Source organism: Hippocampus guttulatus, chromosome 3 (genome assembly GCF_054856545.1).
Source record: "Hippocampus guttulatus isolate MCC_2025c chromosome 3, RoL_Hgut_1.0, whole genome shotgun sequence".
Taxonomy (NCBI): domain Eukaryota; kingdom Metazoa; phylum Chordata; class Actinopteri; order Syngnathiformes; family Syngnathidae; genus Hippocampus; species Hippocampus guttulatus.
The window spans coordinates 11,544,060-11,558,709 of NC_141263.1; the positions used below are offsets into that span (position 1 = coordinate 11,544,060).

Sequence of the window (14,650 nt, forward strand, 5' to 3'; positions counted from 1 at the left end):
TTGGGTGAATCGTACGTCAGTCAGTAAACCTGCGGCACTCTCTTTTCCCTGTTGTTCCACCCTTGGGCTGAGTCGAGAAATCAAGACACCGTCCTCACAAGGAAGTCCGCTCATCACTCCACCTCGTTTCATTTTCCCCAGGTAAGACCGGCGCGAATGCGTGTGTTTCTCGCTGAATTTGCGGGAATAATCGGAGTAATGTGACACAAACTGCCGCTTGAACGTGTGCCCTCGAGTTGGATGAGCTAGCTTCAATCATTAGCACCGTTAAGCAAATGTTAGCCTGCTAGCTGGCTGCTGTCAGGCTATTTCTATCACATGCCAACTTTCAGGGAATAAAATAGTCTCCGTATAACTGCAGAGTTGTTTATTCCAAGGTAATGTAGATTATGACAGATTCTAATTGTCGTCAAGACTGTCATAATAAACATGTCATGACGAGCTAAACGTAGACGATGAATGAAATTCTTTCGGTTGCATTTACGGAAACTTCTCCACAGAAAACAATTTACGTGTTGCCAGTCATTGGGCGTGCTGTTGCTCACAATACAAGAACATTCGGTTATTATACCTGGCAGAAGTGCTCCATCTAGTTAATTAGCTAAATCGTTTAATATTTATTATTGCTCGTTTCCAGGGATCTGATTAAATTTCAGTTTCAGGCAAACGCAGTAACACGTCGTTTGTCCTATAGTTTCAGTGATTAAGGGTGACTCCCATCATCATTGAGAGCACGGAAGGGCGAAGTGTAAAATACCACATCCAGTCACTAATAAGTTGCAAAATCATATCGCTGTGTTCAGGAATCCATGCACACTTTGCTGTTCGCATTCTACATCTGAGTTCACTCTAGGTGTTATCTGTCTGGTCGTCATGGTGAATGCAGGGTGTGGCCCTTATGTTATGGTGCATGGTTGCTCAGGGAAAGTGAGCTTTCAGCTTATCATCTTACAAGCTGTGAGTTAGCTGCTGTTTGTACCTGCATGGAATCCGCACGCTGACATGACATTCGTAGTGAAACCCGATACCCGATGCAGTGTTGTATTGCAGATAAACAGGCTCTGCAGATTGGATTTGGTTGCATAAAGAGAAAGCAACCTGCTCAGAAATGTTGTGCACAGTGTAAACCAAAGCAGTTATACCGAAATACATGTCTGAAAACAAGCAGTCTTAAAAGATTCAATGCAAATTTATTACATTTAAAATTTAAATATAACAAAACGTTATTGAACAATCCAGATATAAGCAAATGTTTAAGCCACGGTAACGATGCACAATTTAACCATTAAATCAGGGAGTCTCTTGCATTCCACTAGAAGGACCCCATGTAAAACTAGTGGTAGTAACTTTAGACTGTTCGGAGAAATATACACAGCACAGGCAAAGGTTTTGCTTCGCATTTTTTTGTTGCACAAAAAATTCTTTATATGTCAGATTTTTGACTGCTGTACAATTGTAAAAATAAGTGAACTGCTACATATTAAGACTTAAAGAACAGATCATTACCATTAATCATAAACTAAACTTTCTTTAACCCAGGGGTCTCACAGAATTGTCAGAACAGAAGAGACATTAATTCTTGGCTTGTCATAGGCACAATGACAGTTCCATCTTAAAGTTGTTGTGTGACTTTTGTAAATCGGCTTCAAATTGTACTACTTTGAGGTGAGATTATTCGGATTTGGAAGTCCTTTTGTCAAGATGTGGTTTATTCTAAAGTGGTCTCTCTGATAGAACTTGTTATTCTTATGCTTTCACTTTTAGTCTTGGCCAAGCTGAAAGACCAGGAGTTCCATAAAAGCTTCTCTTATATACATAGTACAGTAATAAAGTAGTATGTGTCTTGAGTGCGCAGCTTGAAAGGGGGTATGCGATCATGTTTGTTATTTTGAGGAACACCACACTTCCTGCCTAGTCATTTTTTTAGGAAAGGCTATTATTTGAATTTGTAAATTCTTATTTCGGAGAAGACACACTTCAGATAGCAGTCTTTTCACCTCTGTGTTTGGCCGAGTTAGACTTTATGTATTTGCGTGCTACCTGTGCAGTGTAGTGGAGGATGAACAAGACAGAGACCTTGTGGGAATATAATAAGAGCAACGTGTGGGATGAGGAAGCTGGGCAATTCTAACTATAGTCTTATGTTAGGGCGGTCTACTATAACAAGGGACTAAAGCAAACTTCCTGTTCATCTCTCTGATGTATCTCCAACTAAACACACACACACACACACACACACACACAGACACATACACACATAGTCGTTGGATCTCGATCTACAGATTTGTTAAATCATTTCATTGCTCTACTGTGCCCTCTCCTAAGAATAGATACATTTAAGTGCCAATTAGTGCGGGTAAGGTCAGTGTCAGGAAGGCCAAGGTGACAAATTGAGTTGTGTCGACAGGTTTGCAGTATTATTGGCTTACGGTACTGTTTGCGTCGTAGGATTAGCAGAGATGAGAAGGAGAATTGAATTAATCAGACTGGACTAATGGGTCCTCTTGTTGCGGCGTCTTCACCGTTCATCTATTATCGCTGTCTGCATGCACTAAGATTTTTCTATTTTACTCGGACTTTGTGGTTGCTGTTTGAGAAAAGAGGATAATATCCTGAACGGTATTATTTCAAGCTCATCTTGTCAAAAGAGCATTACATGTGTGTGACTTGTGTTCATCCTGGCTGCCTTATCCTGCACTTTCTCCAAATCCTGAATAGAAATATCATCACACTTTTACCCCAATGTGCTTTTCAGCATGTAGTAACTGACATTTTTTGAGTAGGGATGCATCAATGCCACTTTTTTCAGATGGGACATTTTTGTAGTCCCTTTTTAACCGAAAAAGGAAACAAAAATTGTCATTTTGGCAGTCCATTCATATGAGTGAATCCTAAATCTAGAATCTCGTTCATGCAAAGTTGATGCGTTTCTCCGCAGAAAGATGAACAAAATCTGGTGGACAAACAGGTGATCTGGATAAATGCAGTTTAGGTATGCGCATTACAGCGTTCTCAGTCTATTTTGTAGAGCCGTATGAATGGGGATAATTTTGACAACACTATCATGAGTGGACTAAAACATCCAACACTCATAATACTGTGATTTTGACGATTAATTCACAAACAGTTATTGATTTGAGTTCAAAGCTCTACACCTGCACATCCTGCAGTGCAAATGCAAGCCAGATCGGAATACCATTAAACCCCACGGTGGACTCATTCACTGTATCACTTTGTGAAACAGTTTAAAGCAGTGATCCCCATCCATGATGTTGTGGCCCATTACTGTGCCCGTGACTTTATTGGTCTGAAAATTATGAGCTACAAATATTGTATCATTATAAATGTTAATATTCAAACACTCGTCCTACTGCAGGGGTGCCCAAACGTTTTGGACCGAAAATCGACTTTTCGATTAATCAACTTTTCACAATCGACCCGTTACCGCGCACGCACATACACACGCACGTTATGATGAGCAACAGCCTGACACGGAGGCATGCGACGCTCTTTTGCAGCCTCTTAACTATCATAGCTCATGCGTACCATTTTAAAGTGCTTACCTCCTTACCTTACCTCGGCCCTCTAGATTCCTATTCTTTGCCCGTGCCCTCGGTGAATTGTACACGAAACAAACTCTGAATGAGAATAATGAAAAATAAAAGATAGAGCGCAACACCTCTGATCACAAGCTGCAATTGCAAACTGCTGAGCCCTAACAACTTTCGGTGATACAGGTCACGCGCCACCGTAGGTGAAAGATTTAACTGCTTTATTTTATTTAATTAAAAAAATATACTTTTTGTGAAAATGAGACTGATTGGATGATTAGGGTGCAGTGTACATAAACACAAAAAATACATTACTAACATACACAAAGACACACAAATGGTTGTTTGTTTGTTTTTTTTCTCCTCTACACCCCTCGCGATCGACTTGGGACCAGTCCGCGATCTACCAGTCGATCGCGATCGACATAATGGGCACCCCTGTCCTACTGTATATACAATAAGCACTGTGTGGCAAGTTGACATATTTGAGTGAATATTATCTTGAGTGGTATTATTGCTGTTGAGTAAAGCCATCAGCGTTGACTTTTCAGTTCAGAGCTCAGACTGGTTGGTAAATGCCCCTGCCGTGACTCTTAACATTTCTCCCTAATGTGTTTGTTGTGGTGGTTTAATGGAGCAGGCAAAAGAAAAAGTTCAAGATGGACAGAGGTTGAATTGTGGAGGTGAGTGAGGAACTGAACAGTGCACATCGCTCCAGCTTGTTCAGGAAACTCCTCAAGTGGAGAAATCCCTGACTTGAGAAGTTTCGGGTAAACTGAAAGAATCTTTTGCTCAAACTCACAGTTGAGGATTTTTTTTTTTAAACTGCTGCCAAAGTGTTTATAATGTTGATTTATTTAAGTCGAGGGGCATGTCTTATGTAATCGAGAGGCAGTAAGACGTGATTAATGTTCTCTTTCTAGTGTGATAAAATAGTCCAAGACAACCACGAAGGAAAGTTTAGAGTTAAATATCTTGATACTTTTTGGGAGGGGTTAGGGCTAATGTCAAATGTGGACCAGTGTGGAAATGATGAGGTCATGTTACGTTCCAACTGTGGCGTGGGAGAGTGAGCAGAAAACTGAGGTCTCATCACCGAGTCCCACAGGACAGGCTCTCTTTCCGAAATGTCTTCACCATGCTGCTTTCATTATTCACGCACATTCCGTTCGTTCAAATCTTCCCGTGACAGCACATATGGATTTAAGATTATACGTCACGGTATAAAATATGATACAATAGAGAGAGCCTTTAGCCTGTAGGGTTCACCGAACGAGAGGTAGGCTTCTTCAAAGGAGTGGTCTGTCTGTCGATGTTCTGAGAATGTTGCTTCTTTGTTCCAGCTGTGTGTGTTGCGTCATTGCAAAGCTTAAATGTGCAGCGCCGGCAGCTGTGATCAACTATTGTTTCACAAGGATGAGCTCAACATTGGCCTGTTTTACGAAAGACTTGATTAAATTTGCTGGCATTTTTTAATAAAGGAGTAAGGAATCCACTTAGATATGAGTCTAGGCTAGGCACTACTAGTATAACTCCAGAAATAATGGCCCTTCAAACGGCGATGTTTGGATAATGATAACGATTTATTAGAAAAGTGTCCTATCTGTGTAGAACGGCGGACGTATGAGTTCCATGTCTGCTTCACAGTTCCAAGATTCGGGTTTCACATCTCCATTTCGCCCATCCAGTGTAGAGCTTGTAAGCTTTCCTCGTCACCCCTGCTTGTGTAGGTCTCCCACATTCAAAAACACGCATGTGAGGTTTATTCACTTTGAAGACTGTAAATAGTTCGTAGGTGTAGATGTGAATAGTTGTGTCTATATTTACCCTGTGATTAGCTGGCGACCGGTCCAAGGTGTACCCCACCTCTCATCCAAAGTCAGCTTGGATAGGCTTCAGCTCGCCTCTGACCCTAAAACCAATAAACGGTATCGAAGATGAATGGGAGGGATGGTGTCGTAACTGAAATATTTTTAATGTTGCATCACTTAACCGTTTTTTTCCAGATCACATCACACAATTGTCCTACGAGTTGCTAGGCAGAATTCAGAGTGCTCAGTCATTACTGAACCTAGGGCAAAAAAAACATACAAACAAACAAAAATACAAATTTTACTCCTATTCCGTCTGACAAAAACAGCAAGTTTTATTTCAGTATATGTGCCCTTTTTCTGTTCATCTTCAGGTAGCCTTTTTTCTGTTGTGGAGCGACAAGACGGAGACATTGAAAGAGGGCCTGCAGTCTTCTGTTCAGCGTGGTCGGGAAAGCAGCAGCAAGCATCATGACGTTGTCATTCAAAAAGGACCTGGACAAGTACAAGGATCTGGATGAAGATGAGATCCTTAACAATTTGTCGGTGGATGAGCTCAAACAGCTAGAGACGGCCCTGGAGGAGATGGACCCAGAGGTCGGAGCTGGGTGACAATTGGAGGAGGGGCCCATTGCTGATATAGCATTTATTGTATTTTAATCTACACATCTACTAATGTGTGTCATTGGTCCCCCTCAGAATGCACTTCTTCCGGCGGGTTTACGTCAAAAGAACCAAACTGCAAAGCAAGCCACGGGAAGGTTTGACAGAGAGCGCCTCCTCAAATACCTGGAGAAGGAAGCCCTGGAGTACAAGGACAGAGAGGATTTTGTACCCTTCACAGGGGAGAAGAAAGGTGCGTGAAGCTGAGCAGCATGAATCCTTCTTTCGCTGTACAGTATGGTGATGAAAAAAAGCTGCACAGTTATGATATTTTTATGTTATATTTTATGATATTTATATACTTTTTGTCTTCTACTTTCTCCCTTTCACAATTTTGCTGCCGTAAATTGGGAATTTCTCCCATTGAGAGGCAAATAAAGGTTTTCTTATCTTATATTAAGGATGTGTCAGTATAAAATACGCTTATATGTAATACAATTAATTAGTCAGTGTAAGTATTTCCGAATCCCCGAAAACAACTGTGACAGTTGCTTCTGGAGGCATCAACCTTGTCCCGATGACCTTGAAATTAAAAATCAAGAGAGAGATGTTAACTCCATTGCGTTATTTGTCACGTGAACTGGGATGGAGAGCTGGTGTGTATTCGTGGGTTTGTGGCTGTAGCAGTAATGCAGTTGAGACACACAGCGGTAATTACTCTGCTGCTGTCTGTGTAAGTATTACAAATGCTTGTGCCCTCTTATGCAACATGAAGGCGGGAGTGCGGGGGAGCACCACCATTGTGTGTGGGGTGAGCTGACAGAAGGGATGTAAAGCAGTATACCCATGAACAGTATTTTGCACTCAATTCTCGGTCTTGGCACAGTGATATCTAGACTCAAGAATTTGATTCGTTTCGTCAAAACCGTTATATCTCAAATCGTATTTCCCTATTGAAATGAATGGAAATGCCAGTCATCCGTTACAACCCCACACTGTGCTCCTTCTGCTGTAGGAGCTTTGGCTACCAGGGGGTAGTAGAAACACAGACACAAACAATTACTTTCAAAACTGAGTGACCCAGTAAGCTGCACGAATATTAAAATATGCCTGTGAATATTGTTATATATTCCATCTTCATATGTTGCTGCAGTGTTTGTGTTCAAAGAGCCTTCGGTAAAAGGTTATTACCACCCACATGTTGGCATGAAAAATAAACAAACCTCTGCCTCATTTCAGTCACCCAGTAGAATAAAAAAAAAGGTTTAACAGGACACCAAAGTGGGAAAACAGTAAAGCCGAAGAGGGAGTGGCGGCAAACTATGTAACAGATTTCCACAACTCAATTCAACTGTATTTATAGAGCACTTTAAAACAACCACCGCTGTATACAAAGTGCTGTACATGGAGCAAAAATAATTCATACAACAACAATAAATCAATAACAAAGACAGGAGAAAGCACAAAAATAGTCAAACTAAAACTAACGTCTCATGCTGAGTCATGATTCCACGGTTCCATTTATCATCCCTAGCGCAGTAGTGTCATAATAACGAGTCGACAGGAATTCCCCATTGTCGGAATCTTTTAAAGATTAAAATATTCTCTCAGCTAATGTAGAGGAAATGTGCAGCTGACATCTTGACATCCACGCTGAATCCGCACTGCCTAGTTAGCTATAATGCATCCCATATGTGTATGTGTGCAAGTCCTATGATGACATGGAAAAGTTGAATCATTGCAGTAATTACGTGGAATGTTGCAGTTTCCCTTCCCCTTCTTTGTTTCACCCCAGCTGATAAATTAAAACAAACAGCCTCCTTACGTGCCCCGGAAACCACTGCAAAGGATATTAGGCCTTTACAATTTAACGTACCGGTAATTCTTTTATAATCTATTCATTTTTTTGTTGTTCTTCTTCTCTTTTGAGTTTTCGATTCCCAATTCCATTTTCAATCTCAAAGGTTTGAGGTTCGTTTGCCGCGATTAACATTGTACACATTTTAACTTGAATAGCTGGCAATACAATGTCAATAATTTGCTTCACCTACTGGAAGACATACGCCATTTTTTCCCCATGTCTAGCATTAGGATTCATTGTGATGCGAATTGTGTTTTTGCGGTTTCCTTTGTTAATTTCATACTTGAATCAATGATGTACATGAAATTGGCATTTTTGGGATTGTGGGACCACAAGCCACATTTCGATCTATTGCTCCAAATGAGCAGGCACAGGAAGGAGCCTGATGAGTGTATTTACTGTTTTGTTGGCTCCAGGAAGTGCCAGAACCCCCCACCAGGGACCAGTATGAGCAATTTGATTGGATTGACTGACTTTAAAGGGAGTTTAAAAAGTTAGAAGCGCCTATTTCTTGCAGGCATGTAGCGCTGGCATCCACAGGCTGTCACACAGCAGCAGCGCAGTCAAGATTACAGTTGACTTTTTGTTCATGACTTCCTTCCCTTTCCTCCCTCAGAGTGGTTACCATGGCACCACCATGCTCGCCTGACTGTTCGTCTTAGTTCAGGTCAACTGAGTATTGTGGTGTGGAATGTTATAGCAGAACAACACTGCATGGAGCCCAACCTTTTTTATTTGGCATTTTAAATGGAAACAGCCCAATGAGCCTTATCAATTACATTGTCTCTGATGACCGGAAATGATCCTAAATGAATGAATTCACAACCGTTTGTGAGATTCCTGTGCATTTCAGTCAAGCACAACACATTGTTAGTGTTGCAATATGATGCCATATTGTTGCTGAGAGCACCAGAAGGAGTCGGTTGGTGACGGTCTCAGTCTGCTGCTGTTACTCATATGCTGTGTGTTGGAGGCAATTGAAAACAAACGGGATTTTGAATGATTTTGATGAAGTCATGCAAATGCCATTATAGTAGCACAAAGGAAGAGTTTCTGAGGGTCGGATTTAAACTGAACTGGAATGCTAAATAGATTGATGAATACATACAATTGATAATATTATAACAGTGTGGAGAATGTTTTGTTCATTTGCATTAGATTGATTTTATGTACATACTGTATGTGTAGCATGGAAATGTGTTCAATAGTGAATAGTATGAAATAAGACCTAAATAAGAAAGATAATTTAGATGGATACTTTTCAGATACTTTATTCATCCTATGAGGGAAATTAAATTTAATACAATAAAGATGATCAAGATTAAGCTCCTCTGCTGGTGAAGAGTGTCGTGAGAGGGTGGTGAAAAATGATATCAAACTTTGACTTTAACCTGCTTGTATCACCTTATTAGTTCATTTTATTTTCTTGTCTGTTGTCGGATGGAATCACCTCCTCGTTGACGTGCCATTTCCTCAATTCTTTTTCATTTTCTCTCCCCAGGCAAAGCCTTTATTCCTAAACAGAAACCAGTAGAAACAGGACAGGAGAATGTCACAACCCTTGACCCGGAATTGGAGGAGGCCCTGTCCAGTGCCACGGATACGGAACTCTGTGATCTTGCATGTAAATTGCATTACAGTACTTCTTTACATATACTGGCTCCAGGTCCAAAACACCCATAGAGTCTGCCTCTAAGAGCACAGCTGCACACACTCCCATTGCCACTCATAACTCTTATTTTATATTGTGTTCTACTAGTCCAAATCATACCACAATGTCTTCCAAGACCTCCAGCCCCAGAATGCCTTCCAAGTATACTTTTATTTTAGGTTACATGTCTGTGCATGTAGAGTCATATATGCCTGCCTTTGTTTGCAGCAATCTTGGGTGTTCACACTCTTGTAACCAGCAATCAGACGTATGACGCAACTGGAGCGAAAGACGGCTACAACAGTATGTAAAAATACAAGAAGAATAATGACAACACTATTGATATTCACTCTGTGCAGTACTAGAGGGTAAATAATCCACTGTTTGTTTTTCTCAAGATGTGGTTAAAGGGGAGAAGATGAACCCTGTGTTCGACGAGCCCCCCAATCCAACGAACGTGGAAGAAACACTGGACAGGATCAAGCGCAACGATGCCTCCTTAACTGAGGTCAACCTGAACAACATTAAGGTGCAACACTCACTCAGAATCAACAAGCTTTAAAGCTCAACAAGCATCATCCAACAAGTATGCTACTTCCTTTTTGCAGAACATCCCCGTCCCCACTCTCAAAGACTTTGCCAAAGCCATGGAGAAGAACACACACGTAACCAAGTTCAGCATGGCAGCCACACGGAGTAACGACCCCATTGCTGTGGTGAGGGACGCTGGTCATCCGGGCTCTTATCGCACAGAGTTGCTCTGTGTTCACCTTTTTCCATGTTGCCCTTCCAGGCCTTCAGCGACACGCTGAGGGAGAACAAGACACTGCGAAGTTTGAACTTGGAATCCAACTTCATCACCAGCGCCGGAATGCAGTCGCTGATTGACTCCTTGCGAGATAATGACACACTCACGGAGATCAAGATAGACAACCAGGTAAATACACGTCAGCGCTATCTTAAGTGGCATATTGCAGCTCTGAATATTTTGCAGTCATCTTTCAACACTACATTGTCACTGAATAAATGCCAAGCAAATATACCAAAGTGAAACACATTAGATTATGCATGTTATGCAGTCGTAGTTTAGTGGTCATTAATTTACCTGACTGTTCCAATGATTTGCTGGCTTTAGCTGAAGTACTCGACAATATTTTAACTTTGCCTTATTTAGATGCCTGACAATGGAAACAGCAACTGGCAAAACAGCAGCTTCCAAAACATTTACTTCCTCGTCATATTTTCCACTAGTCAGCCCAACCACGTCATGCTGGCTTCTGTAAAGTGAACCGTAGTCTGATGTGCAGACCTTTTTAAGCTCTTGGAATTGTATTTCAGAGGCAACAGCTGGGTACCAATGTAGAAATGGAAATCGCTAAAATGTTGGAGGAGAACAACAGCATCGTGAAGTTTGGCTACCACTTCACCAAGCAGGGGCCTCGCTCTCGAGCAGCCGCCGCCATCACCAAGAACAATGACCTAGGTATGCCGCAAGCATGCATGTGCACAACACTTGAGATCCTGTTGCAACCTGCGCAGAATCACCCCATGATAGCAAGTCGGGGGGGCGTGGGGGGGGGGTGGATCATGCCATGACAAATAAGTGTGACGTACATGGAGAAATTCTTACTTTCTTTGATACGTTTTAAAATAATCGTAACTTTATTGCAAGTGAAAATTAAATAGTAATAAGAAATGCATAGCACCACAGAGTTCTTCGCATTTCTGTGATATGCTTTGAGAGTGCTTGTCCTCACGCCAGCATGCAAACGATGTCTCTATTTTTATTCCTCCACATCACTTTGCTGTTCTCGATTTGTATCCACTCTTGGAGATTCAGGATAGAGCGTCTTAGATGTTGCTAAAATGATCGTAAGCAAGTGTTTGTACTCTCTTGAAACGGAATTGTGATCAATACTTTGTAATACATGACCGCACATTCTGTGATGTGCACCCCTCACATTTCTGTATGTATTTTAATTCTGTATATGTTTTAAAAAGACAGCACTGAAGAAATGACTCTTGACTGTAATGTCAACTAGTCAGTATAAAATTTGTTTAAGTGTGTAAATTTACAGTTCTCTCAAAACAACATACAGCCATTATTGTCTTAACTACTGGCTACAAAAGTAAATACCCCTAGGTGAAGCTCAGAAACAAACAAAATAACTACAACTAAAATTAAACAAAAATACCCTTTTTCTTAACTGAATCAAATTAAATTCAGAGTGCTTAAAAAATGATTACAAATTGCCCATCCCTGGTCGAGATATGAATGGCTGTGTATTGAGTTATTACACTTATACAAGCTATGCACTAACATTGTACATTATATTGTTGAAAAGTGTTTTCACAAAATATACAATAAGTCAATATTGCAATATTCACATTGAGTTTTACTTTCTATTCCTGTTGACATTAATTTTCCCTTTGGTTTCCGGATACGATTTAGGATGTTCTTGACTTCGAGGCACCAATGATCTGCTCTCTCTTTTAGTTCCTCCTGTTGTCAGAGCTGCAGTAGCACAGGTCTGATGCATGGGGTGTGCTCAGTGCAAGTTAATAGTGACTCCTCTTCACAGTGTTCATGGGACCATTCAGTGCATTGAGTGGCGCCGGCTTAGTTTGTTCTGTACTCACTCACCCACGCTCTTGAAATGGGTGTGAACTTTGACCACGTGCTGACTCACACATTGTTACCATAACTAACAAGTTGCAGTTGAGCATGTAATCTTTTGTTTTTGTTTCATTTAGCATTTGCAGGAGGAATAAGATTTTTTTTTAAAGTTTTACTTTCCCTGCAGTTCGCAGGAGGCGAGTGGAAGGGGACCAGTAGAAGTGTTCACCTGCCCTTCTCCCAGCCAATCACGTCACTTCATCTCGCCATGTGGAATCATTTCCACCAATGCCCTGATCTCATCTCGTGTGGAACAAGTCTTGTGCCAAACTGGGGGGGCAAGGCGCAGCAAAAACATACATCTGAGAAGAAGAGAAATAACTGGAATGAAATGCCCTCCTCTCCTATATATGCGTTTATCATTATTATTATTATTATTTTTATGCTGTTGTTGAAGGTGTACATCGAGTTAGTTTTTAGTCTTTCCATTCCAGCTGCTCCCTGGTTTCAGCCTTGAACTAGTCTGTCCTGACTTTTTACTTTTCTTCTTTTATAATGATATCACATGAAATAACAGTTAACATTACATCGCGGAATCGAAATAAACGTTTACGTTCAGGATCACCTCATGGAACACCAGGGTCATACAAGCAGCTCACACAGCAGGACCACCGCCTGCCCAAAAAAACCCCTCCACAGCTCTTACAAATCCACGCTGCCCTCCGTCACTGTGTACAAACTTCGTCGTAACCGCAAGTGAAGGCACATGTAGGCTCTGTTTTTCTTTTTATTGGCGCTATCTTGTAAAACCTCACAGCTGCTGCGTGTTTTTGAGCAAAGCTTGTTTAGGTAAATCAGTGCCGACCTTGTGCTGCAGTGAGTCTAATAAATGAATGCTTACTCGTCCCCTCTCGTGAAATCCTGTACCCACTTAAACGTACCACCGCATCATGTTTTATAACTCTCTATTGTTATATTTTAACCATTTTGTGTTTTCCCGTTCCTCTTGTAACATGGCAGTTGGAACGATAAAGTGAACAGGATATCAATGTCATTCTGGAGTGAAAAGGTTTAACAGAAAAAGCCATAAATTTGTACTCGGATGTTAAACCATGCCAAAGACCCAACACATGCATTGCTTAATTTGTCTCATTTTGGGTTATGTGTTTATGTTAGACTAGGTTTTGGCTGAAATAGTCTGTTTCTCATGGTGTAATTTGCGAAACATTCCTTGTGTATGTCTTTTTTTTCTTTTCGGTCTATAATCTGTAGCTAAAACGGTCAATGAAGTAACACATCAATGGAGGCGAGTGACATGACGACATGAAATCTTCCCCACAATTTCCTTGAACAGGATGGCCCATCTTTTTGAGCAACTAGCGCAAAAAGGGCAACCGGTGATAAAAACATGTGAAGTAACACGTTTGCTCAAATTACATGATGCGATGACACTGATCATGCTAAGATTTCTCACAATAGTGAACAATGATTAAATATCAACATGCAACACTTTAAGACGAGTCAAAAGGAATGTGAGAACATTGGGCACAACAGTAGTTATATCATCAACATTTATAATAATATTTCTATAAATATCTGCAAGTATTCACATTTTTCAATGATCATTTCTACAACAAAAAAAAAGGAAATGTCAATGTCCATCACAGGTGAGCTGTTTTTAGAACCGGCCTGTGAACACCAGGGTCGTGAGTCCCTCCACAAGAACATACGCAAGTAATTGACTATTGCCAAAGCAAAGCTCTTGAATTCACTTCAAAATTGTTCCTTGGCACCAAAATGATGATGAAATACTACTTTTTTTTTCCAACATTCCACGATTGTCTTGAGCACAAAACCCACACTTGAATGAATTTGCAAATGCAGAACTGCGAACGTGCGCGGGTTCACTGTATAATGTATGAATTAAAGTTTCAGCCTAAGGTACACCCCCCCCCCTCACACACACACCGCACACACACTTTCACTTGACACTCAGCAAGTTCTACCATGAACATACCATTCATTTCTTAACATTCTGTGTGCCCCAAGTGTGTCTCAAGGTGCACTAATCTGCAATTCACACGGCTTAAATGAGCTACTTGAATCTTGTAAATTAATACTGTTTTAGTGTCAGGATCTCAATTCTGGGATGGCATCTTGCTTAAATGTTTCTATCGACCAACATTTTTTTCAACTTGAAATGCCACATTCCTTCAACATGATTTGCATCTGGGTCATGTTGGGTTCTTAGCATGCTCACATCCTCTTGCCTTTTCACAGAAGACACACAGGTGGCCGGCTAATACGCAGCTTCTTTGTTGGGCTTTCTTGGTTGTCTGTGACTCATGTATATGAATTTTGAAACGGCATCTCAAATGCTATGTGCATACACTTAAAATGTGTGTTCAACGCAGAGCTGCACAACTACTGTGGCAATCTTTTTGTACATTATGTTAAAAATAACAGGTGCCGACGGAACATAAAAGACAAATGAAAAAAAGACTGGTGAAACTCACTGCTGAATATATCTTCCAACAATAAATGTTTTTACATTCA

The 14,650-nt window shown here is 40.9% G+C and overlaps 1 protein-coding gene across 1 annotated transcript; it reads left to right on the forward strand.

Annotated features, from left to right (window-relative positions):
* tmod2 (tropomodulin 2) lies at window positions 1-14,650 on the forward strand. The gene is made up of 10 exons (XM_086106856.1): window positions 1-141; window positions 5,737-5,959; window positions 6,062-6,218; window positions 9,328-9,450; window positions 9,706-9,780; window positions 9,876-10,006; window positions 10,086-10,193; window positions 10,271-10,414; window positions 10,816-10,960; window positions 12,282-14,650. Exons 2-10 carry the CDS (start codon window positions 5,834-5,836, stop codon window positions 12,311-12,313), a joined length of 1,041 nt encoding a protein of 346 aa, XP_085962982.1. The 5' UTR covers window positions 1-141; window positions 5,737-5,833; the 3' UTR covers window positions 12,314-14,650.

Excerpts from the sequence above, each read along its gene's own strand:
- tmod2 (XM_086106856.1), top strand. The coding sequence starts at position 5,834 with ATGACGTTGTCATTCAAAAAGGACCTGGACAAGTACAAGGATCTGGAT. Across the intron at positions 9,781-9,875 it reads AGCGAAAGACGGCTACAACA|ATGTGGTTAAAGGGGAGAAG; the intron begins GTATGTAAAAAT and ends GTTTTTCTCAAG. Across the intron at positions 10,415-10,815 it reads AGATCAAGATAGACAACCAG|AGGCAACAGCTGGGTACCAA; the intron begins GTAAATACACGT and ends ATTGTATTTCAG.